Source organism: Elephas maximus, chromosome 12 (assembly GCF_024166365.1).
Source record: "Elephas maximus indicus isolate mEleMax1 chromosome 12, mEleMax1 primary haplotype, whole genome shotgun sequence".
NCBI classification, from domain to species: domain Eukaryota; kingdom Metazoa; phylum Chordata; class Mammalia; order Proboscidea; family Elephantidae; genus Elephas; species Elephas maximus.
In genome coordinates, this window is record NC_064830.1 from 46472382 (window position 1) to 46498172 (window position 25791).

General features: G+C 38.7%; 1 protein-coding gene across 8 annotated transcripts in view; it reads right to left on the minus strand.

Annotated features, from left to right (window-relative positions):
• RBKS (ribokinase) overlaps positions 1 to 25791 on the minus strand; it is a 158823-nt gene that overhangs the window by 95938 nt on the left and 37094 nt on the right. For 6 of the 8 annotated variants that reach the window (XM_049904733.1, XM_049904729.1, XM_049904735.1 and 3 more), the window contains one exon: positions 5333 to 5465. In XM_049904733.1, the coding sequence (XP_049760690.1) occupies positions 5333 to 5465 (133 nt within the window). Of the gene's footprint in view, positions 1 to 5332; positions 5466 to 10693; positions 10877 to 25791 lie in introns of those variants that run through there. The other 2 variants (XM_049904734.1, XM_049904737.1) reach the window with 2 other exon arrangements.

Below are 25791 nucleotides of genomic sequence, written 5' to 3' on the forward strand. Positions count from 1 at the left end.
AAATGCTACAAATGTGTCTAACTGCGTACTCTCAATTTCTGTACTCATCTGGACTGGTGATGGTTTGCAGCCTGGCACTGATCTGAGGACTGGACTTTGAGTAGCTGCCACTGTCACAGAACTTCATGCCTGACCATTCTGAAGGGAACATGGACAGCTACCTGTATTAGCCACCACCCATCTTTCAGTGCATCGCACTGTGGTGGCTTGTGTGTTGTTGTGATGCTGGAAGCTATGCTACTGGTATTTCAAATACCAGCAGGGTCACCCATGGTAGGCACGTTTCAGCAGAGCTTCCTGAATAAGACAGAGTAGGAGGAAAGGTCTGGTGATCAACTTTCAAAAAACAGCCAATGAAAACCTTATGGATCAAAAGAGAACACTGTCAGATTCATTTGTTTTGGACATGTCATCAGGAAGGATCGACTGCTACAGGAGGACACCATATTTGGCGAAGCAGAGGGCCAGCAAGGACAAGGCACACTCTTGGTGAGATGGACTGGCACAGTAACTGTTGCAATAGACTTGAACATGCTGGTGATTTTGAGGATGATGCAGGACATAGCAAGGTTTCATCCCGTTGTACATAAAGTTAACATGAGTTGGAGTCTGTCTGTCTATCTACCTATCTACCTGTATTAGGAGGAGCTCTGGTGGCACAATGGTTAAAGCACTCATTTGCTAAACAAAAGTTCAGAGGTTCAAACCCACCAGCTGCTCCACAGGAGAAAGATGTGTTAATCTGCCTCTGTAAAGATTTACAGCCTTGGAAACCTATGGGGCAGCTCTGCTCTGTCCTATAGGATTGCTATGAGTCAGAATTAACTCGATGGCGCATAACAACCACCTGTATTAGAGGGTTTAGATAGTCTCATGTCTGAAGGAAGATCTGGTAATTTCTGGAAGTCCCTCCCAGTTTGCTGATTCCTGACCATTTGGTTCATGCCTACTCACGGCTTCCTTACGCCCACAGGCAGCAGGGCCTCTGGGCTCATACTGGGCCATTGTACCTTGGGCTCTATCTAACCTCCAACATGGTCCTCCTGAGCTGCTAATTTTTTTTTTAAGATGGACACAGCCTGATTTATTTATTTATTTTAATCATGCTTTAAGTGAAAGTTTACAAATCAAGTCAGTTTATACACACCTTGCTATGTACTCCTAGTTGCTCTCCCCCTAATGAGACAGCACGGTCCTTGTTTCTACCCTCTGTTTTCACGTCCATTCAGCCGGCTTCTGACCCCCTCTGCCTTCTCATCTCCCCTCCAGACAGGAGCTGCCCACCTAGTCTCATGTGTCTACTTGATCCAAGAAACTTACTCCTCACCAGTATTATTTTCTATCCTATAAAAAAAAAAAAAAAAAAAAGTGCAGTCTAATCCCTGTCTAAAGAGTTGGCTTTGGGAATGGTTCCTGTCTTGGGCTAACAGAAGGTCTGGGGTCCATGACCTCCAGGGTCCTTCTAGTCTCAGTCAGACCACTAAGTCTGGTCTTTTTATGAGAATTTGAGGTATGCATCCCACTGATCTCCTGTTCTCTCAGGGATTCTCTGTTGTGTTCCCTGTCAGGGTGGTCATCGGCTGTAGCCAGGCACCATCCAGTTCTTCTGGTCTCAGGCTGATGTAGTCTCTGGTTTATGTGGCCCTTTCTGTCTCTTGGTCTCATAATCACCTTGTGTCTTTGGTGTTCTTCATTCTCCTTTGCTCCAGATGGGCTGAGATCAATTGATGCATCTTAGATGGCTGCTTGCTAGCATTTAAGACCCCAGACACCATTCTCCAAAGTGGGATGCAGAATGTTTTCTTAATAGATTTTATTATGCCAGTTGACCTAGATGTCCCCTGAAACCATCGTCCCCAAATCCCCATCCCTGCTACAATGGCTTCTGAAGCGTTCTGTTTATTCAGGAAACGGCTTTTGTCTTAGTCCAGTCATGCTGACCTCGCCTGTATTGTGTGTTGTCTTTCCCTTCACCTAAAATAGTTCTTGGCTATTTTTTTTTTTTTTATGTAATTAGTGAATACCCCTCTCCCTCCCTCCCTACTCTCGTAACCATCAAAGAATATTTTCTTCTCTGTTTAAACTATTGCTCAAGTTCTTATAATAGCGGTCTTATACAATATTATCGCTATGAGTCGGAATCGACTCGATGGCATTGGTTTTTTTTTTTTAATACAATATTTTTCCTTTTGCAACTGACGAAATTCACTTAGCATAATGCCTTCCAGATTCCTCCATGTTGTGAAATGTTTCATGGATTCATCATTGTTCTTTATCAATGTGCAGCATTCCATTGTGTGAATATACTATAATTTATCCACTCATCCATTGATGGGCACCATGGTTGCTTCCATCTTTTTGCTATTATAAACAGTCTGAGCTGCTAATTTTTGATATTTAGAAGTAACTTCCTCGTCTCTAACATTTGGCTTCATAGTCAAAGAACAGAGGAGAAGGAAGCACTTAAAGAAATCAGGTGAAATCCTTGGTGAAAGATGTGCTAACAGGCTCTTAGCCTTTAGAAGATAACCTTCATTTTCTACAATATCTGCCTGGATTTTAAATCTCAAAATACCATCTGTAATTATCATTGTACTGTAGCCTCAGCCCATGACTGGCTGAACCCAATATTGACTGCATAACTATTAACTACTTGAAGTGTTTACCTTATGTGTGTCACTGTACAAATATTGACGTAACTCTTATTTAATATTCTTTGTCATGATTTCTTGACAAATATCTCTCTCCTTGGCTTGATATAAGATGTTTTCCATGTGCCATCAAACAGTGCTACTTCATTATAATTTGAATTCCAGTTTATCGCAGGAAAGTAGTAGGTAAATTAACGTGTCCAAGGAAGCCATACACATTTTCCACCTGCTTTTCTTTGGCTCCATCTATTCATTTTTATCTTGAATAACTTCATGCTTTTGGTTTCAACTTAGAATCTATCATCTTATAAAAACTGCTATAAAGCATGTTTAGCTAATTTGTTTAAGAAAAATATGCTTCACAATGGGAAAAAAACACAATGGATAATGTCTGCTAATATAAAAGATGTTTTTCTTTTCAATAAGTCTATTATGCAATTTGCTCAAGCTTAAATAAATCTATATCTAAAGGCCCTAGTTTGTCTAGGCAAAGTCACCCTGTACAGGTTTTAAGTGAAGTTGTATTTTTTATCCTCTATTGTGCCAACCCAGCCTCAATTCCACTGTGGGGCTAAATATTAGCTGACTGAATCTGTGATACTGGCAAAGAATAGTGAAGACACCATGGATGGACTGCCACGAGAATGAACAAATATGTCTTGGAGGAGGTACAGCCAGAATGTTCCTTAGAAGTGAGGATGAGAAGACTTCATCCTGCTTACTTTGGACATACCATCAGGAGGGGCTAATTGCTGGAAAAGGACATCATGATTGGTAAAGGAGAGGGTCAGTAAAAAAAAAAGATCCTTAATGAGATGGCCTGACACAGTGGCTGCAACAAGGGCCTCACATATAGCGATGATTGTGAGGATGGGGCAGGACCAGGCAGTGTTTCATTTTGTTGCACACTGGGTCATTGAGTTGGAGCCAACTAGACAATACTCAACAACCAAAGCTCTGGGGCATGGTAGATGTGAAGAACAAAAGTACACCACTGCTAACATAAACCATCATACATCAGAAGAAACAAATTGCATCTTTGCCTTAAACCTTCTAACTGGGACGTTTCCCAAAATGCAGCCCCACCTCCTATTCCTCTCATACCCACTCCTAGACTTCCATGATTCATCTCCCAAGTTCAGTTCTGTAGTTTAAATATTTTTATTTTGCTTTTTTCTCTGTGCCTTAAATAAAACCAATCTCCAAATTTTTGATTTGGAAGAGACTCCTAGAAGACAGCCAATCTTGACTTTAAGGGCTGCATGAATAGCTTCTATAGTGCTCCCAAAAGAAAGGGGTTCTCTAATCTCTCCTTTAACAGTTCTAGCTTTAGGGAAATCTTCTCTTACCAGGGTAGCCATTTTTTTGATGTCTTGCCTCCAATATCAACTCTTTTTCCATGTTTTCCCAGCCAAGAAATCATACCATCCTCTTTACAGTTTCCAAGCCCGTTTAATTCAGCACTTTAGGATTACTCCCTAAGCCCTCCCTAAACAAACAGGATGGCTTGGGCTTGTAAATTTTAATCTCCCCTCTGAAATTCCTAATATAATTCCTTGCACATATTAGATACTTAATAGTTAATTGCTGATTAATTGTATCCATTATTGTAAACTATCAAGAGCTCGGCCTTTGCAAATGAGGGTTCCTATACTTTGAATCTTGTGCTTCCTGTGATATGTTTTTGACCAAGTAGCCAGATGAGAATTACGTCATATTAATCATAAATTAGAAAGAAAGCTACGCTTCATTAGCAGATGAGTGATAATTGTACAGCTTATACATCATTTAAAGGCCCCTGTGGAGAGAAAAGTGCCGCATGCAACGGTAAATGACATTTCAGAGAAACCTGGGTGAGGTGTACACAGTTCACAGGAGAGAGCTCATTCTTCTAAGACTTTTCTCAACCTGTACTGTGCAGACCTAGTCCGATATATATCTCCTTTCCTGTTATACCAGTAATGCTGGTATGTTAAAATTTCATTAAAGACGCAAAAGTTTAACCAACTACTTACTGTATGTTATGTATGCTTTTTTTTTTTTTTTAAATAAATACCTGAAAAACAGCACTAAGCCAAAAGATCAGTTTTATGTGTAGTTCATTAAGGCCCAGATTCCCTTCTGATCTAAGATCCAGGAGTAAACCAGTACTAGCTGTTGCTGGGTCGATTCTGACTCATGGTGACCCCTGTGTCAGAGCAGAACTGTGCTCCACAGGGTTTACAGTGGCTGGTTTTTCAGAAGTAGATCACCAGGCCTTTCTGCCACGGTGCCTCTGGATGGCCTCAACATCACCAGCCTTTCAGTCAGAATCCAAGTGTGTTAACTGGTAGAAGGCAATAATTTAGAGATGAGTAAATCACCAGTTATTAAACGAAGTTTCCAAAAGCCGTGTTGCTTCAGTGAAACCTGCAGAAAACAGGATGACTCATGCTGTTGTTTAGAAGCTGGACTACAGAAACCCATTGGAGTAGGCTAATTCCTTCATTTCTCACACTCCGGTTATAAACTCATTAAACTCAGGGAATGCAGCATTAAGTTATTTGAGGATGGCTACTTCCCAAAGGATTCAATGAGGTAGAAACTAGTAAAAAGGGCAAGAAAGATTCCTCTCTCATATTTAGATCTTTAAAAACAAGGAACATGAGTCTTAAAGCCTCTCCACCACCCTTTCCACTTACCTTGCACACCATGGACGTCTTTGCTCCAAGCCTAGCAGCTTGGACACACTGGTTGGCACCTTTCCCTCCAAAGCCAATAAAAAACTTATGTCCATGGATGGTTTCTCCAGTTTTTGGCAAACGAGAAGTAAGACTATTATAATTAAAAAAAAAAGAAGAAGAAGAAAAAAAAAACACATTGGTAACTAGAATCAATTTCAATTGATTCAGAAGAGAGAGGGAAGGCTATCTGATAGAGCTCTAAATAGTCTCAGCAGCCAGGGCTGTGAGCAGAAGTAGGGAATATTAGCTTTTCCTTCAAGACAACATTCAGTAGTTTGTATAATTATTGAGAATACGTCCTCCTGACAGATTTCCCTGCTCTCCTCCACAGTCCCACAGCAGCATGTAGACCTGTACTGAAGCTCTACCTCAGATGACAAGTACCGGTATCTGTCCCGACTCATGGTCACTCATGGGTGCTTCTATCTTCCCTCCTGGGGAACGCTTGGAGGGTAAACCAGTGGCTGTCGAACCAGTATTGACTCATGACAGCCCCACATGTGTCTGAGGAGAACTGCTCCATAGGGGTCTTGATGGCTGATTTTTGGGAAGCAGATCACCAGGCCTTTCTTCCAAGGCGCCTCTGGGTAGACTTGAACTGCCAACCTTTCTGTAAATGGCAGTGTGTGCATTAACTGTTTTGCATCATCCAGGGAATTTCATATTGTCCCTTTCCAAGGCCCAGCACAGAGCTTTGTTCACAGTGAGGTTCAATAAATGGGATAAAATGAATGTGTTTCTGTACAGGTTTCTCTGGTCATTTTTCATTAAGATTCCGGTAATCATACATAGCACCTAAGGAGGGGGGAAGATGCAAGTCCAGGCACTAAAGAATCTTACTTGTTTACTTGGGCTGGGGTGGCAGCAGGATATTTAGATGGTAGGATCAGGTTTTAGTCCTATCTACCCTGAATATCACACGATCTCAGGAGGTGACTCAGAAAGAACATCTATTTTTAAAACTGGATCCTGAATAACTAAGTTTAATTTTGATTATGGAAAATTTTAGACATAAAAGTAGAGAAAATAGTATATTGACCTCCCCTCATCCCATGTGCCTATCACCCCAAACAAACAAAAAACCAAACCCTTTGCCATTGAGTCTGTTCCAACTCATAGTGACCCTATAGGACAGAGCAGAACTGCCCTATCGGGTTTCCAAGGAGTGGCTGGTAGATTTGAACTGCCAACCTTTAAGTTAGCAGCTAAGCTTTTAACCACTGTGCCACCAGGGCTCCACCTATCATCCAGTTAAGTAATAATTATCAATTCATGGTCAATCTTGTTTCAGTCTATACCTTCACTGACTTTTCAAACAGCTAAGAATTTTTACTATAATGCTATTGCTTACTGATTAGTATCAAATGAGGCAAAAAGGGTAAACAGTATGCTCTGGGGATGATTTTCATAACATTCAAGGTTGAAGATATAGGGAAACAAAATCTTTGGAGGACAAGAGAATGACTGACTTTAAAATGAAGAGTTATCGGTGTATGGCAAGTGGAAAAGAGTGGCCCAAATAGTTAGGGGACCAGCTGACTGGGCACAAGGAGGTGGGCCAAGGGCCAGATGGAGCAAGTGGAGAGAGGGCAGGTGTAACCACAAAAAGGCTCATCAGCTTTGGACAAGAAAGAAAGGCTAAGAGATAAAATTCATGATAATAAGTCAGCTGAGAGTCTACTCAGCTTTAGGAACTTCTTTTAGCAGATTAGGAATTTATATTAATTTCCTACACAGGGTGTGATCTATCTGAAACCAGTACCTTATTATATTAGAATAACAGAACAAAGATAATTCCTATAGGGTACTGCCTGTTGGCAATGGTATGACACATAGCTGATGCTAAGAGCACATGATTGTGTGAATAATACCAAGTTCAACCTATGAACCCCTTTTATGCAGTTCTGAAAGTGCCAATAAATTGGGCTAAACTACTCCATTCCCTAGCAGTGCACTGTCAAATATGGTTATTTTAGATTCACAAGAGACTCATCAATAATTTGAAAACATCCCATACCTCCCCTTTTCAATTCTATTTTTACCTTGGATTCTAAATGCATTTATAGTACTGATCAAAAAAGTATACATCTAGAAGATTCACTTCTGAGAAAGGTACTCAATCAAGAGAAAAATGGTTTTAATGTAATGTTATTATCCTGTCATTTAATTTAGCAATGACAAGCGATTATGAGACTTTGATTTGCATCAGAAATCTGAAACATTTTAGGATTCTGTTATGAACAGGCAGTGATGAGTAATCTGTGTGATTGAGTAGCTATGTGAATTCTGGGCTTATTGATGCTGCTACAAACAACATTCATAACAACCTGAAAAAGAAAAAAATGCCCAGTGTGGCTAAAAACAGGCCACATAACTTAATTAGTAAGACTGTCACTAAAGAAACTTACGAAGCCCACTATATTTATACTTACATCTGGGTCACAATTCACTGGTTTGAATCAAGTGTATTTTTTATTATCAACTGTGGGAAACTATGAACAGTGTGTCACCAGATTATTGCTACTATTTTTTATTGGGATGTGTGTGTGGTAAAATCAGAGGCACAGCTTACATGTGCTTGATGTGGGAGCAGATGGCTGGGATTTAAATTCATTTCTAAACAACTCATATAAACACAAACAAGGTACTGATTCAGCGATCATCGAAATTTCTCACTTCTTTGGTATTTTACTCTTCTTTTCCTTCTGCATCTTTTCTCTCCTTATCTCTTTCTTCCCTCAGTCTTTGACTTTCCTTGTTAGAATGTAAACTGCATGAGGGCAGGGACCACATCTGTCTGTCCTCTATTTTATCCACAGTGCTTGGCACTTGGCAGGAGGTTATCACCTATTTGCTGACTGAAGGAACCTTTGTAAGAGTATTCCTTTGTCTCTTTCTCTCCTGTATATATCCCTCCTGTGTAGCAACCATTCTTGCTTCTGAATTGAGGATGGGGAGGTGCTGATGAAGTGAAAGGAAGAGGAGGCTGGAGGTGGGGGGAAACGACTACACAAGTGTCTGGCAGTAACAATTCCATGCTTTACCAAATCCTGTATTCCCAATATAAGCAGCATTCCTCTCCCCCACGCAAGAACTGTATCTATGGCTCAAGCCATCCCTCTTTCATTCATGTATGAACAAAAGAAAACTTGCTAACAATGGGATAACACCTAATGGGTCATACATTAGTGAACAATGTGTGTCACAGAACAAGATTAGTATGATCCCATTCGTGTGCTCATAGGATGTATAAATGCACAGAAAATGAAACATTAATGACCCTTAACTACGGAGAGGGGTGGGAATGGGAAGAAGATTTTCATGTTTTCCTTTACTTAGGTACAAAAGTATATACAAGAGAATATCTGTGCACCATAGGATAACTCTGAACAATTTCACATGGGTATGTGGTGAAATCCATGTGAAATTGTTCACTACAGATGATCTGGTAAGCAAGGTAGGCACAATGCTTATCTCACCTATTGGATAATCTGACCCTGTCCCTTACTCTTGCTCCCTGGATCACACTTCCAAATAAAGTACGTGAACTTAAGCCATTGTCTTAGGTTCTGCTTTCCGTGAAACCCAGGCAAAGATAGTTTATTACTTATTTAATTGAAAAAAAAAAAAAAAAGCTACTTAAACTGGGAAGTGCAAAATGGAGCTTGAGAGCAATTAGAAAGTTAGTTACAAACAGGCAGAAGCGTTTCTGAATAATAAATTCTAATTTACTTTGCATCAGGCTTTCCTTTTTCCTTTACTGAGATCATGAAATTATGTTCATGTTCATGAAAGGGCCTATATAAAGTACTGTCCCTCAGATGAAAGCAGTGCTTTGATTCACCCTAATTTAAACACAAAGTTTAACAGGATGTCAAGGTACACAAATTAAAATGCTCAAAAAAAAACCCAAAAAACAAAAACACCCAGAGCGGGAGAGAAAGCAGCAGCAGTACTGGTAGAAATACACTGTTGCCACCATTTAAAAAGTTACAAATAGATCTGCCAGAGATGGAATCCAAACACAGAATACCAGGCATAAGAAATATTTTGGCCAAGCTTAAAAATAAATTCATAGCTTTAAAAACGACACATTTTAAAGATGGACAGAAGGCAACACTGATAGATGTTCATAGATGGCCCAAGTCTCCCCGCTATCAAAGGCCGTGTGGTTACAGCCTGGGTGTGGAAGGCAGGTGGCCGCAGCCACATACTGATTGTATTACCTCTACAGCTTTTCCCTCTTTGAACCAGCTTCTTCTCTTGCAAAACAAGTTTAATAATACCTGTCAACTCTTTAAATGCCTGGGTTTTGTGCTCTGAGTTATTTCCCTGACAGGTGTGAACGGAACAACTTATCAATTGCTTTTAACTTCTTGACAATGATGTGGTTGTTTCAGATTCTCAGAGATTATTCATACCAAAGGAAGGAATGGCCTGGTTGTTTGCGGATAAGTCTTTGAACCAAAGACGTCATACAAATACCGACTCCAGCCCAAAGTCAAGCAATACTTGCTTTTTGCCTTTGCATTCCGTCCTTTTTCCCTCTGACTGCAAGCTAATGAAGCCTCTGTAACAGGGGATTCTACTATTATTACCCAATGGAAACTCATTATGCTAATTTATTATTCCTACTGCTAGTATTCTTCAAATGTATCTGTTCCTTCTCAGCATATGTGTATGCCACATTACAAGGATGAGAGTAATTTCAAAACCAAGATAGTGATACCGATTTCTATCTTTGTAAAAAGAATTTAGCCTAGCCTCCCAACTCAAAATCCATACTGTGGTCCCTAATCCTAAATTTGCAGACACATATATGATTTATCTAAGGAAATGAAACATGAATTATGCTTCAAACAGTTCTTAACTAATTTTCTTTTTCTTTTATTGTGCTTTAGGTGAAAATTTACAGCTCAAGTTAATTTCTCGTAAAAATTTATGCATATATTGTTATGTGACACTAGTTGCAATTCCTATGATGTGACCTCACACTCTCCCTTTTCACCCGGGGTTTTTGTATCCATCCAACCAGCTCTTGTCCCTTCCTGCCTCCAGACAGGAGCTGCCCATTTGGTTGCGTGTATCTGATTGAACTAAAAGCACACTCTTCATGAGTATTATTTTATGTTTTATACACCAGTCTGATCTTAGTCTGAAGAGTGGGCTTCAGAAATGGTTTTATTTCTGGGTTAACAGAGCATCCAGGGGCCATGGTTTCAGGGGCTCCTCCAGTCACAGTCAGTCCATTAAGTCTGGTCTTTTTACATGAATTTGAGTTCTGCATCCCGCTTTTCTCCTACTCTGTCAGGGACTTACTGTTGTGTTCCCCGTTAGGGTGGTAATTGGTGGTAGCCAGGCACTACCTAGTTCTTCTGGTCTCAGGCTGATGAAGTCTCTGGTTTATGTGGCCCCTTTGTCTCTTAGGATAATATTTTCCTTGTGTCTTTGGTGTTCTTCATTCACGAATTTTCATCCCACAGTTTTTCTTCATTATAAAGTCTGTGGATAAAAAGTCATTCTGTCTGAAGATGCAGTTACTCTTGAATTTATAGACCAGAAAAACAATACTCTAGCCAGAAGTAGGTAGCCTTTCAGAATGCCAAATCCTTGATCCCAATTTATTTAAAATTTACTTATGTGTAAACAAGTGTGCTAATGCTGGAAGAAACAATGAAGATGGGTATGTTATGATCATCTCCCAGGTTTTCAAACAGCATATTTCATTCACACCTCTGCTCAAATGTTACCTCCTCAGACTGGTCTTCCCAGACCATCATATAGCAGACACCCCCTTTCTGATTTAATTTCTGTCATGCACTAATTCGTTCCAAAGAAATGGAACGCATAAACATGGATATTCTAGGCATTAGTGAGCTGAAATGGACTGGTATTGGCCATTTTGAATCAGACAACATATGGTGTACTATGCCAGGAATGGCAACTTGAAGAGGAATGGCATTGAATTTATCGTCAAAAAGAACATTTCAAGATCTACCCTGAAGTACAACGCTGTCAGTGATAGGATAATATCCATATGCCTACAAGGAAGACAGTTAATACAACTATTATTCAAATTTAGGCACCAACCACTAAGGCCAAAGATGAAGAAATTGAAGATTTTTACCAACTTCTGCAGTCTGAAATTGATGGAACATGCAGTCAGGATGAATTGATAATTACTTGTGACTGGAATGAGAAAGGTGGAAACAAAGAAGAAGGATCAGTAGTTGGAAAACATGGCTTTGGTGAGAGAAACAATGTTGGAGATGGCATGATAGAATTTTACAACACAAAGGACTTCTTCATTGCAAATACCTTTCTTCACCAACATAAACGGTGACTATACACATGGACCTCACCAGATGAAATACACAGGAATCAAATAGACTACATCTGTGGAAAGAGATGATGGAAAAACTAAATATCATCAGTTAGAACAAGGCCAGGGACCGACTGCGGAACAGACCATCAACTGCTCATAGACAAGTTCAAGCTAAAACTGAAGAAAATTAGAACAATTCCATGAAAGTCAAAGTATGACCTTAAGTATATTGCACCTGAATTTTGAGACCACCTCAAGAATAGATCTGACATGTTGAACACTAATGACCAAAGACCAGACGAGTTGTGCAATGACATCAAGGACATCATACATGAAGAAAGCAAGAGGTCACTGAAAAGACAGGAGAGAAAAGACCAAAATGGATGTCAGAAGAGACTCTGAAACTTGCTCTTGAACGTCGAGTAGCTAAAGCAAAATGAAGAAATGATGATGTAAAAGAACTGAACAGAAGATTTCAAAGGGCAGCTCAAGAAGACAAGTGAAGTATTATAATGACGTGTGCAAAGACCTGGAGATAGAAAACTAAACGGGAAGAACATGCTCAGCATTTCTCAAGGTGAAAGTTGCATTAGTGAAGGATTCTACAGGAAAAATATTAAACAATGCAGGAAGCATCAAAAGAAGATGGAAGGAATATACAGAGTCATTACGCCAAAAAGAACTGGTGGACGTTCAACCATCTCAGGAGGTAGCATATGATCAGGAACTGATGGTATTGAACCAAGCTGCACTGAAGGCATTGGGGAAAAACAAGGCACCAGGAATTGACATAACGTCAGCTGAGATGTTTCAACCAATGATGCAGTGCTGGAAGTGCTCACTCGTCCATGACAAGAAATTTGGAAGATAGCTACCTGGCCAACTGACTGGAAGAGATCCGAATTTATGCCTATTCCCAAGAAAGATAATCCCACCAAACAATATCATTAATATCACATGCAAATAAAATTTTGCTGAAGATTATTCAAAAGCAGCTGCAGCAGTATATTGACAGGGAACTGCCAGAAATTCAAGCTGGATTCAGAAAAGGATATGGAACTAGCGATATCACTGCCTAAGTCAGATGGATCCTGGCTGAAAGCAGAGAATACCAGGAAGATGTTTTCCTGTGTTTTATTGACTGTGCAAAGGCATTCGACTGTGAGGATCATAACAAATTATAGATAGCATTTTGAAGGGTGTGAATTCCAGAACACTTAATTGTACTCATGAGGAACCTGCACACGGATCAAGAGGCAGTTATTTGAACAGAACAAGGAGATACTGCATGGTTTAAAGTCAGGAAAGGTATGCGTCAGGGTTGTATCCTTTCACCACACCTATTCAATCTGTATGCTAAGCAAATAATCCAAGAACCTGGACTCTATGAATAAGAACGGGGCACCAAGATTGGAGGAAGATGCATTAACAACCTGCGTTACGCAGATGACACAATCTTGCTTGCTGAAAGTGAACAGGGCTTGAAGCATTTACTGATGAAGGTCAAAGACCACAGCCTTCAGTATGGATTACACCTCAACATAAACAAAACAAAAAATCCCTACAACTGGACCAATAAGCAACATCATGATAAATGGAGAAAAGATTGAAGTAGTCAAGGATTTCATTTTACTTGGATCCACAATCAACAGCCATGGAAGCAGCAGTCAAGAAATCAAAAGACGCATTGCATTGGGTAAATCTGCTGCAAAGGACCTCTTTAAAGGGTTGAAAAGCAAAGATGTCACTTAGAAGACTAAGGTGCACCTGACCCAAACAATCGTGTTTTCAGTCGCCTCATGTGCATGTGAAAGCTCGACAATGAATAAGGAAGACCAAAGAGGAATTGATGCCTTTGAATTGTGATGCTGGTGAAGAATATTAAATATACCATGGACTGCCAAAAGAATGAACAAATCTGTCTTGGTATAAGTACAACCAGAATGCTGCTTAGAAGCAAGGATGGTGAGACTATGTCTCACATACTTTGGACATGCTATCAGGAGGGATCAATCCCTGAAGAAGGACATCATCCTTGGTAGAGCAGAGGGTCGGTGAAAAAGAGGAAGGCCCTCAAAGAGATGGACTGACACAGTGGCTGCAGCAATGGGCTCAAAGCGTAACAATAATTGTGAGGATGGCGCAGGACCGGGCAGTGTTTCGTTCTGTTGTACACAGGGTACCTATGAGTCGGAATGGACTCGAAGGCACCTAACAACAACAACAACAACATTCATTCACTTATTCACTCATTCACTCTCTTATTCATTCATTCACTCTGAGAGGAAACATGAGGATTCTGGATCAGAGACAACCGCTTTGGTTCTCCATGTCCCAACTCCCCATGAGATGACATGATGAGGGAAGATGTCATTTGTGCAGGCAGAGGGGCTTTGCATCACTGGAGAGGAACCTTGAAATTATCTCAGACTTTATATAGGACAGCTGCCATAGCTACTCCTTCTCCCCTCATGGGGCAGGAAGGGGTCAGACAGTGTGTACTTGACCTACAAGTAAGGTAAACAAATTCTCCTTGGGAAGACAAGGTAAAGGTCTCTAGACTTACAACCCCTGGAAAGTAAACAAATGTCTCCAGGGGAGATGTCTCTAAATCTTTCCAGAGGTCTCTATCTTTAAGTTCCAAGGTAGTTCGTCATTCAAACATCCTTTAATCCAGGTGGTAGCAATCTTTGCTCAGAAAGCCCTAATGGTGCAGGAACATGGAAACATTCAGGAAGCACTGTTTCCCAACAATTTTCTTCATAGCACTTATCACTAGCTGACATTATGACACACACTTATTTAACTGTGCATTTACTGTCTGTCTCCCCCATTATAACATAAGATCCACAAGGTCCACCACTGTATCCCCAGGGCTCAGTGACTGGCACATAGTGAACACTTTGGTGTATGGTAAATATACTTTTGTTTAGCAACTTTGTACTAAAAGCACAACATATATAGTCATGTGCCATATAACTTGCCACATAACGTCTGTTCGGGCAGCATCCACGGTCCCATAAGGTTATACAGGAGAGTTCAGAAATCCCGATCAGAGAATAGGACATAGCAGACATAACTGGACATATCGAATACAACAGCTTCCCACATGCAACATGTGTGTATCATGTCTCTCGTTAAAAGATCTCTTGCGAAATTTCCTCTGAAATACAACCTAAGTCTTTCCGCTTATTCTTTCTCCTGCTGCCCCAGACCAGTTGGCCATCATCATTCTCCAGGACTATTCCGGCAGCCTCCTCCCTGGCTTCCCAGCTGTTCCAGAGTCCCTTCACACTGTGGCCAGAGAGCTTTGCAAAAAATCAAATCGGAACATGTCTCCCCCGCCCCAATATCCTTCCTTCCCCTTCTTACTAACATCCCTCCCAAACTTCCCATTGCCCTTGAAAAAAAAATCTAAGCATTTTAGCAGAATCACAGGTCCTGCCTATGGTGTTGGCACAACATCCAAATCATATAGTGTCCTGTTTCACAGAACATATCATCGACGTTAAGCGACGCATAACTGTATAGAAAATAGCACGTACCTTAAGTGTAAGTGTTTTGAATTTCACAAACTGAACATACCATGCAACCAACATTCTGCTCAGAAAATGGAATGTTACTAACACCTTCTGCTCCTGGGGTAACCACTATCTTAACTTCTAATACCATAGATTAGTTTTGCCTAATAGCTCTGATTTTAAAATATTTTAGAATTTCAAGAATAACTAAGAGAAAAAACTATTTAGAAAATGTTGAAAATAGAAAAGAATCCACAATCTTTTAACATACACACACACACAAAAAGCAATCTTTTTTTTTAATTTTATTAACTTTTATTGAGCTTCAAGTGAACATTTACAAATCAAGTCAGACTGTCACATATAAGTTTATATACACCTTACTCCGTACTCCCACTTGCTCTCCCCCTAATGAGTCAGCCCTTCCAGTCTCTCCTTTCGTGACAATTTTGCCAGCTTCCAACTCTCTCTATCCTCCCATCCCCCCTCCAGATAGGAGATGCCAACACAGTCTCAAGTGTCCACCTGATATAATTAGCTCACTCTTCATCAGCATCTCTCTCCCACCCACTGTCCAGTCCCTTCCATGTCTGATGAATTGTCTTCGGGAATGGTTCCTGTCCTGGGCCAACAGAAGGTTTGGGGACCATGACCGCCGGGATTCCTCTAGTCTCAGTCAGACCATTAAGTGTGGTCTTTTTGTGAGAATTTGGGGTCTGCATCCCACTGATCTCCTGCTCCCTCAGGGGTTCTCTGTTGTGCTCCCTGTCAGGGCAGTCATCGATTGTGGCCGGGCACCAACTAGTTCTTCTGGTCTCAGGATGATGTAGGTCTCTGGTTCATGTGGCCCTTTCTGTCTCTTGGGCTCTTAGTTATCGTGTGACCTTGGTGTTCTTCATTCTCCTTTGACCCAGGTGGGTTGAGACCAATTGATGCATCTTAGATGGCCGCTTGTTAGCATTAAAGACCCCAGATGCTACATTTCAAAGTGGGATGCAGAATGTTTTCATAATAGAATTATTTTGCCAGTTGACTTAGAAGTCCCCTTAAACCATGGTCCCCAAACCCCCGCCCTTGCTCTGCTGACCTTTAAAGCATTCAGTTTATCGCGGAAACTTCTTTGCTTTTGGTCCAGTCCAGTTGAGCTGACCTTCCATGTATTGAGTACTGACCTTCCCTTCACCTAAAGTAGTTCTTATCTACTAATTAATCAGTAAAAAACCCTCTCCCACCCTCCCTCCCTCTCCCCCTCGTAACCACAAAAGTACCTGTTCTTCTCAGTTTATACTATTTCTCAAGATCTTATAATAGTGGTTTTATACAATATTTGTCCTTTTGCCTCTGACTAATTTCGCTCAGCATAATGCCTTCCAGGTTCCTCCACGTTATGAAATGTCTCACAGATTTCATCACTGTTCTTTAACGATGTGCAGTATTCCATTGTATGGATATACCACAATTTATTTAACCATTCATCCGTTGATGGACACCTTGGTTGCTTCCAGCTTTTTGCTATTGTAAACAGAGCTGCAATAAACATGAGCGTGCATACATCTGTTTGTGTGAAGGCTCTTATTTCTCTAGGGTATATTCCGAGGAGTGGGATTTCTGGGTTGTATGGTATTTCTATTTCTAACTGTTTAAGATAATGCCAGATAGATTTCCAAAGTGGTTGTACCATTTTACATTCCCACCAGCAGCCAGATCTTTTTAAAGAATAAGGTTTTGGTTCCACTGATTTTTCTCTATCTTTTATGTTTTCTCTTTCATTGATTTCCCTTATTATCGTCATTGTTTCTTTCCTTCTCCTTACTTTGGGTTTAACTTGCTCTTCTTTTTTAGCTTCTTAAAGTGGAAGCTCAGATTACTGACTGCGAACCTTTCTTCTTTACTAATATAAGCATTTAAAGCCATATATTTCTAAGCACTGCTTTAGCTGTACTTTACAAATTTTGATATTCTGTGTTTTCATTATCATTCAGTTCAAAATAGGTTCCCTGTGATTTATCATTTGATCCATGGGTTATTTAGGGTTTCCATTGCTGTAAATCTTTACAGAAGTAGACTGCCACATCTTTCTCCTGTGGAGTGGTTGGTGGGTTTAAACTGCCGACCTTTTTGGTTAGTAGCTGAGCACTTAACCACTGCATCACCAGGGCTCCTTCAACTTCAAAATGGTTGGAGGATTTTCCAGATATCTTTTTGTTACTGGTTTCTAGTTTAGTTCCATTTTACTCAGAGAACATACTCTATATGATTTCAATCCTATTAAATTTGTTGAGATTGTTTAACGGCCCAGCATGTGGTCTATCTTGGAGAATGCTCCATGTGCACTTAAAAGAATGTGTACTCTGTTACTGTTGGGTGTAGTGTTCTATAAATAGTATTGAACGAGTGCAGTTCAAGTTCTTATATATCCTTACTGATTTTCAATATACTTGTTCTATCCATTCCCGAGAGGAGTGTTACAATCTCCAACTATAGCTGTGAATTAATCTATTTCTCCTTTTTCTTCTGTCAGTTTTTTCTTCATGTATTTTGAAACTTATTAGGTAAATAAATACTTAGAATTGTTGGATCTTCTTGATGAAGTGAGACCTTTTCATTTTGAAATGTCTTCCTTTGTATTTCTAGTAATATTTCTTTCCCTGAAATCTACTTAGTCTGATAGGAATATAGTTACTCCAGCTTTCACATGAATAGTATTGCATCATATAGGTTTTCCCATACGTTTTCATTTTAAATTTGAGGTAAATTCTGCCTTAGTTATCTAGTGCTGCTATAACAGAAATACCACAAGTGGATGGCTTTAACAAACAGAAGTTAATTCTCTCACAGTCTAGAAGGCTAGAAGTCTGAATTCAGGGCACCAGCTCCAGGGGAAGGCTTTCTCTGTCGACTCTGGAGGAAGATCCTTGTCATTAATCCTCCCCTGGTCGAGGAGCTTCTCAGTGCAGGAACCTAGGGTCCAAAGGATGAGCTCTGCTCCTGGCACTACTTTCTTGGTAGTATGAGGTCTCCCTGTCTCTCTGCTCACTTCTCTGTTTTATATCTCAAAAGAGATTGACTTAAGACACAACCTAATCTTGTAGATTGAGTCCTGTCTCATTAACATCATAGAGGTAGGATTTATAACACATAGGAAAAAGCATGTCAGATGACAAAATGGTGGACATCACACAACAAAGGGAATCATGGCCTAGCCAAGTTGATACATATTTTTGGGGGACACAATTCAATCCATGGCATATTCACATACCATAACACTAACTGTTTTAAAGTGTACAATTCAGTTGTTTTTAACACACTGACAAGGTTGTGCAACCATCACCACTATCTAGTTCCAGAGTGTTTTCATCATCCAAAAAAGAAATCCTGTACACATCAGTAGTCACTACCATTACCTGGCACTCTTAGTTCCCAGCCACTGGTAACCACTAATTTAATTTCTGTCTCTATGGATTTGCCTATTCTGGACCTTTCATATAAAAAGTATCATATGTGACGTTTTGTGACTGATTTCTTTCACTTAGCGTAATGTTTTTGAGGTTCATCCATGTTACAGCATGCATTAGTACTTCAATCATATGTATTCATCATTTTCATCAAATTTGAAATTTTCCACTTATTTCTTCAAAAAAAAGTTTTGTTTTTTTGGGGGGGCATCTCCCTCTTTCTCTTTCCCTTCTTGAATCCAATTATACTTATGGCAGATGATTTGCCTCATAGGTTGCAGCGGCTCTGTTCATTTTTTCTTTTTGGTCATTTTTTTCCCCTCTGTTTTAACTGGAAACCCTGGCATAGTGGTTAAATGCTATGGCTGCTAACCAAAAGGTCGGCAGTTCGAATCCACCAGGCGCTCCTTGGAAACTCTATGGGGCAGCTCTACTCTGTCCTATAGGGTTGATATGAGTCAGAATCAACTTGACAGCAATGTTTTTTTTTTCTTTTGGTTATGTTTCAATTGTGATAGTCTCTATTACTATGTTTTCAATTCACCGACCTTTCTTCCGTAATGTCTATTTTGTTGTCAAGCCATCCAGTGAAATTTTCATTTCAGATATTGCATTGTTTTCATTTCTTAAACCTCTCCTTGGTTCTCTTTTTTATATCTTCCATTTTTCTCATTCTGTCCATTTGTCTTTAAGTCATTGAGCATATTTATAACGGCTCTTTTAAAGTCCCATTGTGATAATTCTATCATTACTATCATTTCTGTGTCTGTTTTCACAGGCTGATTTTTTTCTTTTCTTAGCGATTTTTCAGATTTTCCTGATTCTTTGCATGTCTAGTAATTTTTGATTGGATGCTAGGCATTGCAAATATAATATTATTGAGCATCTGAATTTTGTTGTTTCTCCAAAGGGTGTTGAATTTTGTCTTCTAGGCAGTTAAGTAACTTGTGGATCAGCTTGATTCTTTTGAGGATTGTGTTTGAGATTTGTTAGGGTGGTTTAAAGTAGTTTTACTATACCAGATGCCATTGAGTCAATTATGACTCATAGCCATCCCATGAATTAAAGAGTAGAAATGTGTTGCATAGGGTTTTCATGGCTGCGACCTTTGGAAGCAGGTTGACAGGACTTTCTTTCAAGGTAATTCTGGATGGGTTCAGACTGCCAATCTTTTGGTTAGTAGCCCAGTGTTTAACCATGTGCACCAACCAGGGACTACTATCCAAACAAACAAAACAACGCGTTGTTTTCTAGTTGATTCTGATCCACAATGACCCTATAGGACAGGTTAGCAGCCTAGATCTTAACCACTGTGCCACCAAATAAAAAACATTTACTAAGCTGTGGCCCTTCTGGGATCTCTACTGAATGCTCCAGGCATTCAACAATGTTTCTGGCTGGACAGAACTCAAATACCTCCCATTCCTACATAATTCCCAGGAATTGTTCAGCTTACAGCTCCTTAGTCATTGCCCAACTTTGTGGAGTTTCTCTCTAGGCATGTCCATTTAGTACTTAGCAACAGACTCAAGAGTTTTACCTGATTAGGTCCTTCCTCTCTAATATGCTTTCATACAAATTCCAGCTACCTTAGTCTCCCCAAAATATGAACTCTGTTTTCTTAACTCACTGATACTACCATGCTTTCCTTGGGTTTTCCCTCTGTGTGCCATGGTTAGGAACATGCCTCTAGGAATCACCTTGTTTGTTTTCTTTCTCTCCTAGATAACAATACTGTGCTACTGTTGTCTGATATCTGAAACAGTTGTTTCATATATTTTGTCCCATTTTCTAGTTCTTTATGGTGGGAGGTTACTAGGTTCTCCAACATGGTCAGAAGTAAATACTATTTGAATGAATGGTCTTCAGCCTAAAAGACACTTATACTCTAAAGTAGAGTTGGGATCATCAACCAAAACCCAATCTAAACCCACTGCTGTTGAGTCGATTCCGACTCATAGCGACCCTATAGGACAGAGTAGAACTGCCCCACAGAGTTTCCAAGGAGCACCTGGCAGATTTGAACTGCTGACCGCTTGTTTAGCAGTTGCACACTTAACCACTGTGCCACCGATCACAGATGCCTATATATTCAATAAATAATACAATACAGTGAAGGCAGGGCAAAAATGCTGTGTATGATTGTAGCACAAGTAAAAAAGTAAACCAGTTATCACAATTAAAAACTGGAACAGATGTTATGTGATGGGAGTGCTTATAATCCTAGTTCAGGAATATGGTCAGAATGATGGAGACAAAGAGAGGTACATCTTTTATTCTTCCAATGTGGGCGAAACATATTAAAACATATGTTTTAAAATTAATATGCTACTTAATGTCAACTAATATTTTTTAGATAATCATATATATACCTCCATACTCCCAGCTGATAAGAGTCTTGGAGAAAGAACTTTGGATAGCGAGGTGGGGTATAAGCTAATTCTGGAGCTTGAAGCTGTAAGAGAGGGCAGGAGGAAGGCATATGTGTGTACGGGGGTTTAGTGAGTGAGGAATTGGACAAATATAGGATAGAAAAAGGGATGTGTGTGGGTACTGGGAAGTGGGGAAATCAGGAGGCAGAAAAACAGAGTGCGAAAGGAAGTAAGGGGACTAGGGCATATGTTAAAGCACTTGCTAAAGTTCCTGATGAATAACTTTTCAACTCACTGAAGATGCTAAGAAAAGTAAGAATTTATGTAATAATAATAATGATAGTAACAAGTAATCGCAAAAACCATTTTTATGTTTAGTTTGAACATTAACTATAGTAAATTTTTAATTCCAAAATGACTTCCGTCACATTATAATTTTCTGGGCTACCTCTTCCTGCCATCTGCTGGTGTAGGCTAAGGGAATGCAAACTGATTTTAACTTTATCCTAAGAAAAACATAATTAGAAGGATAAATCAACAAAAGAAAAATAATGTATTCTGAATCAATTATTAAAAAAATTAGTTTATCTACTATTTTTGGGTTTTGGGACTCATGCTTCTTTCACACTCTGATCATCATGAATAATCAAGAACTAATTCCATTATACTTCAGCATCACAATACATTTATAAGATGCCGTAAGGCAGCCAATATCATCTTTGCTTTAAGAAGAAAATGAGAATCTCAGAAAAGAAATAGCTTATCAAAAATCACCTAGCTCCTAAGGGGCTGAGCCTGAATTTTAATTCCAATTTTCTGATTCTATCCCTATGGTCTTTGAACCACAATATGCTACTTTCTTCACAATCAGTTTTCTCTCAATTTTGACTGTAATATTGGATATTCAATAGATGTAACAAATACTTGTTTAACTATCATTTATATAAAAAACCCAGGGCTGTCGAGTCGATTCTGACTATCATTTATATAAGTACATAAAAAAAAAAAAAACCTCTACTCAAAAAGATCTATAGTTCATTTCATTTCACCACTTATTCTTTCAACTGGCTCTAACTGATGTTACGAGGGAAAGGGTGGTGACCCTCCACTACAATGGCATAATAGATAGGTGTTCATTCTTAAAATATTTTTTGTATTTCAAATCACTTTGCACATCCTCTCCCTATGCCTGAAAGTTCTTTCTTCTTTTCTTTGCTGAACTAATCCATACCTATCCTTTAAAATTCAACTCAGATATCATTTCTTCTAGGAATCTTAATGTAACCATTCCAGTGTGGTCTGGGTGCCCTGCCTCTGCTCTCTAGCAACCTATGCATGTTTCTCTCATAGCATGTATCATATTCACTTCTGTATCATTATGGCCTACAGCTGTGCCTATATATACTATATGTTCAATAAAGATTTTTTGAAATAATACATTAATAATGGCAGATGCCATTTCTTCAGTGCTTGCCACATGATAAATGCTGCACTAAGCACTTTATGACTATTAATTCATTTCATTCTTAAAATAACCCCATGAGAAAGTTACTATTTTCATTTCCATTTCACAGATAAGGTAAATGAGAATCAAAGAGGTTAAAAAACATGCCCAAGTTCACCTTGCAGAAGATGGCAGAGCCAGGATTCACAAACCCAGTTTGGTCTAACTCCAAACCCATTATATGCTACTATCTACAAATGTACCTAAAACTCCTTCAGCCTACTTATAGTTCAGGTTTTTATAATTTCTTTTGTAATTTCTGGTAGCTATCTTTCTGAAGAACACTGGTATTCTGCAAGCTGAGCCAAGGTGTTGAGATGGAAAAATCAAATAATGGTGCTCCTTTCCTAGAGTTCAGAAGGAATTAAGTTAATGGACAGAATGTTCTCAAATTTAACATCTTCTTAAAACCTTGGGAAAATTACCATTGTGTAAACTATAACCTAACAGAAGGGAGAACATAATTTCATGTGAAATACAGTTAAATTTTATAGGTGAAACAGAGACTTACAGAAGTGGAGGAACATACCTTGCTCGTGGATAGGAAGACTTAACATTATAAAATTGTCTATTCTACCAAAAGTGATCTATACATTTAATGCAATTCTGATCCAAATTCCAACGACATTCTTTAACGAGATGGAGAAACAAATCACCAATTTCATATGGAAGGAAAAGAGGCCCCGGATAAATAAGGCATTACTGAAAAAGAAGAACAAAGTGGGAGGCCTTACTTTACCTGATTTTAGAACCTATTATACCGCTACAGTAGTCAAAACAGCCTGGTACTGGTACAACAACAGATACATGGACCAATGGAACAGAATTGAGAATCCAGACATAAATCCATCCACATATGAGCAGCTGATATTTGACAAAGGGCCCAAAACAAACAGTTAAGTGGGGAAAAGACAGTCTTTTTAACAAATGGTGCAGGCATAACTGGATATCCATCTGCAAAAAAATGAAACAAGACCCATAGTTCACTCCATGCACAAAAACTAACTCAAAATGGACCAAAGACCTAAATATAAAATCTAAAACAATAAAGATCATGGAAGAAAAAATAGGGACAATGTTAGGAGCCCTAATACATGGCATAAACAGGATAGACAACATTATAAAGAACACAGAAGAAACACTGGATAACTGGGAGCTCCTAAAAATCAAACACTTATTTATGCTCATCCAAAGACTTCGCCAAAAGAGTAAAAAGACTACCTACAAACTGGGAAAAAGTCTTTAGCTATGACATTTCTGATCAGCGCCTGATCTCTAAAATCTACATGATACTGCAAAAACTCAACTGCAAAAAGACAAATAACCCAATTAAAAAATGGGCAGAAGATAAATTTTATAGGTGAATATTTTATGGTAGGCCCCAGAAGCATCATAACTTCCTAGTGCTCTACAATCTTAATCAGTTTGAAACACAGTAATCTAAAGAGCAGTTTATTATAAAATCACATGTTAGAAATGAATTCAAATACATCACAACTCATAATAAATGCAAATGGTTACACTCTCCAGATAAATAAACACATAAATAAAATAAACCAAACCAACAAAATAGCTAAAATCTAGCTATGTGTTGTTTATTAGAGACCCACGTAAAACATAAGGACAAGGAAGGTTTAAAGTAAAAAGATGGGAAAAGATATAACAGGCAAATACCAACTAAAACAAACCTGGATGGCTATATCGATATCAGACAAAATAATACCTTAGGGCAAAAAGAGATAATGATTGTCACTTCCTATTGCTAAAAGCTTATATTCAGCAGGAAAATGTAATAATTCTAAACTGAATGTAACTAATAAAATACTCTCAAAATATATAAAACAAAAATAAACATAACTGCAACGAGAAATTGACAAGTCCACCATAATGGTAGGCAGATCATTTACACAAGTCCCTAAGTAATTGATAAATCAAGCAAAGAGAAGGCCTATTTGGCCTAATAAACAAATATGAAACACTACAGCAAAAAACCAGGAAATAAATATTCTTCTCAGATACACTGAACTTTTACAAAAACTGATCAGGTACTAGGCTATAAATCAAGCCTTTTCAAATTTCAAAGAATTAGTATATTTAGAAAATATTCTCTGACCGTAACAGGTTAACTTAGAAAGTTAATAATAAAAAGATAAGTAAAAAAGCCTCAGTTTGTAAAGAGATTAAAAAAGAAATAATAACAGTATTTATGAAATTCTGAATTGAATTATAACAACAAAAAAACACCCTACATATCAAAACAAGAAAACCCTGGCGGGGTAGTGGTTAACGAAAGGGTCGGCAGTTTGAATCCGCCAGGTGCTCCTTGGAAACTCTATGGGGCAGTTCTCCTCTGTCCTATAGGGTCGCTATGAGTAGGCATTGACTCGACAGCACTGGGTTTTATATCAAAACATGCAGCTATCGTGGTAACTAGAGAGACATTTCAAGTTCTAAATATTTATATTTAAATGTAATGAACACTGAAAAGTAGTGACTTATGCATACAATTAAATAAGTTTACAAAAGAACAACTGAATAAAGCTGTAGAAAAGTAGAAAAATCAATATAATAGACAATAGTAGAAATTAATGAAATAGAAAACTAAGACAAAAGAGAGGCTTAACAAAGTCCAAGGCTATTTCTTTTTAAGCAAAAACAAAACAAAATAAAAACAGACCCACAGCCATTAAGTTGATTCAGACTCCTAGCAACCCCACAGGGTTTCCAAGGCTATAAATCTCTACAAAAGCAGACTGCCACATCTTTCTACTGTGGACCCGCTGGTGATTTCAAACCATTGACCTTTGGTCAGCAGTCAATTGCTTTAACCACTGAGCCACTAGGGCTCCTATTTCTTTTTTAAAGTATAACAGAATCGAAATATTTGGCAAGATTGATTTTTTAAAAATCATGAATAAACAATATTAGGACTAAAAAAGGAAACATACCTATAGTACAGATTAAAAATATCAAAAGAGATCATTGTGACTTACTTTATTCCAATAAATTTGAAAGACTAAATTCTTTCTTACCTTATTGGAAAAGATATACCAGGCAAATATTGTTTATTCATCTTTCTCTTTTTGCACTAAGGTGTTATTTTGGTTGGTTTAGCACAAAGCCTAAAATTTCTTCCTAGAAAAATGTAAATAATCAAAACAGGCTCAAGAAGAAATAGAAAATATTAAAAATCCTATAATCATTAGGGGGAAGTGAATCAGTAGTTAAAAGCTTCTTTCT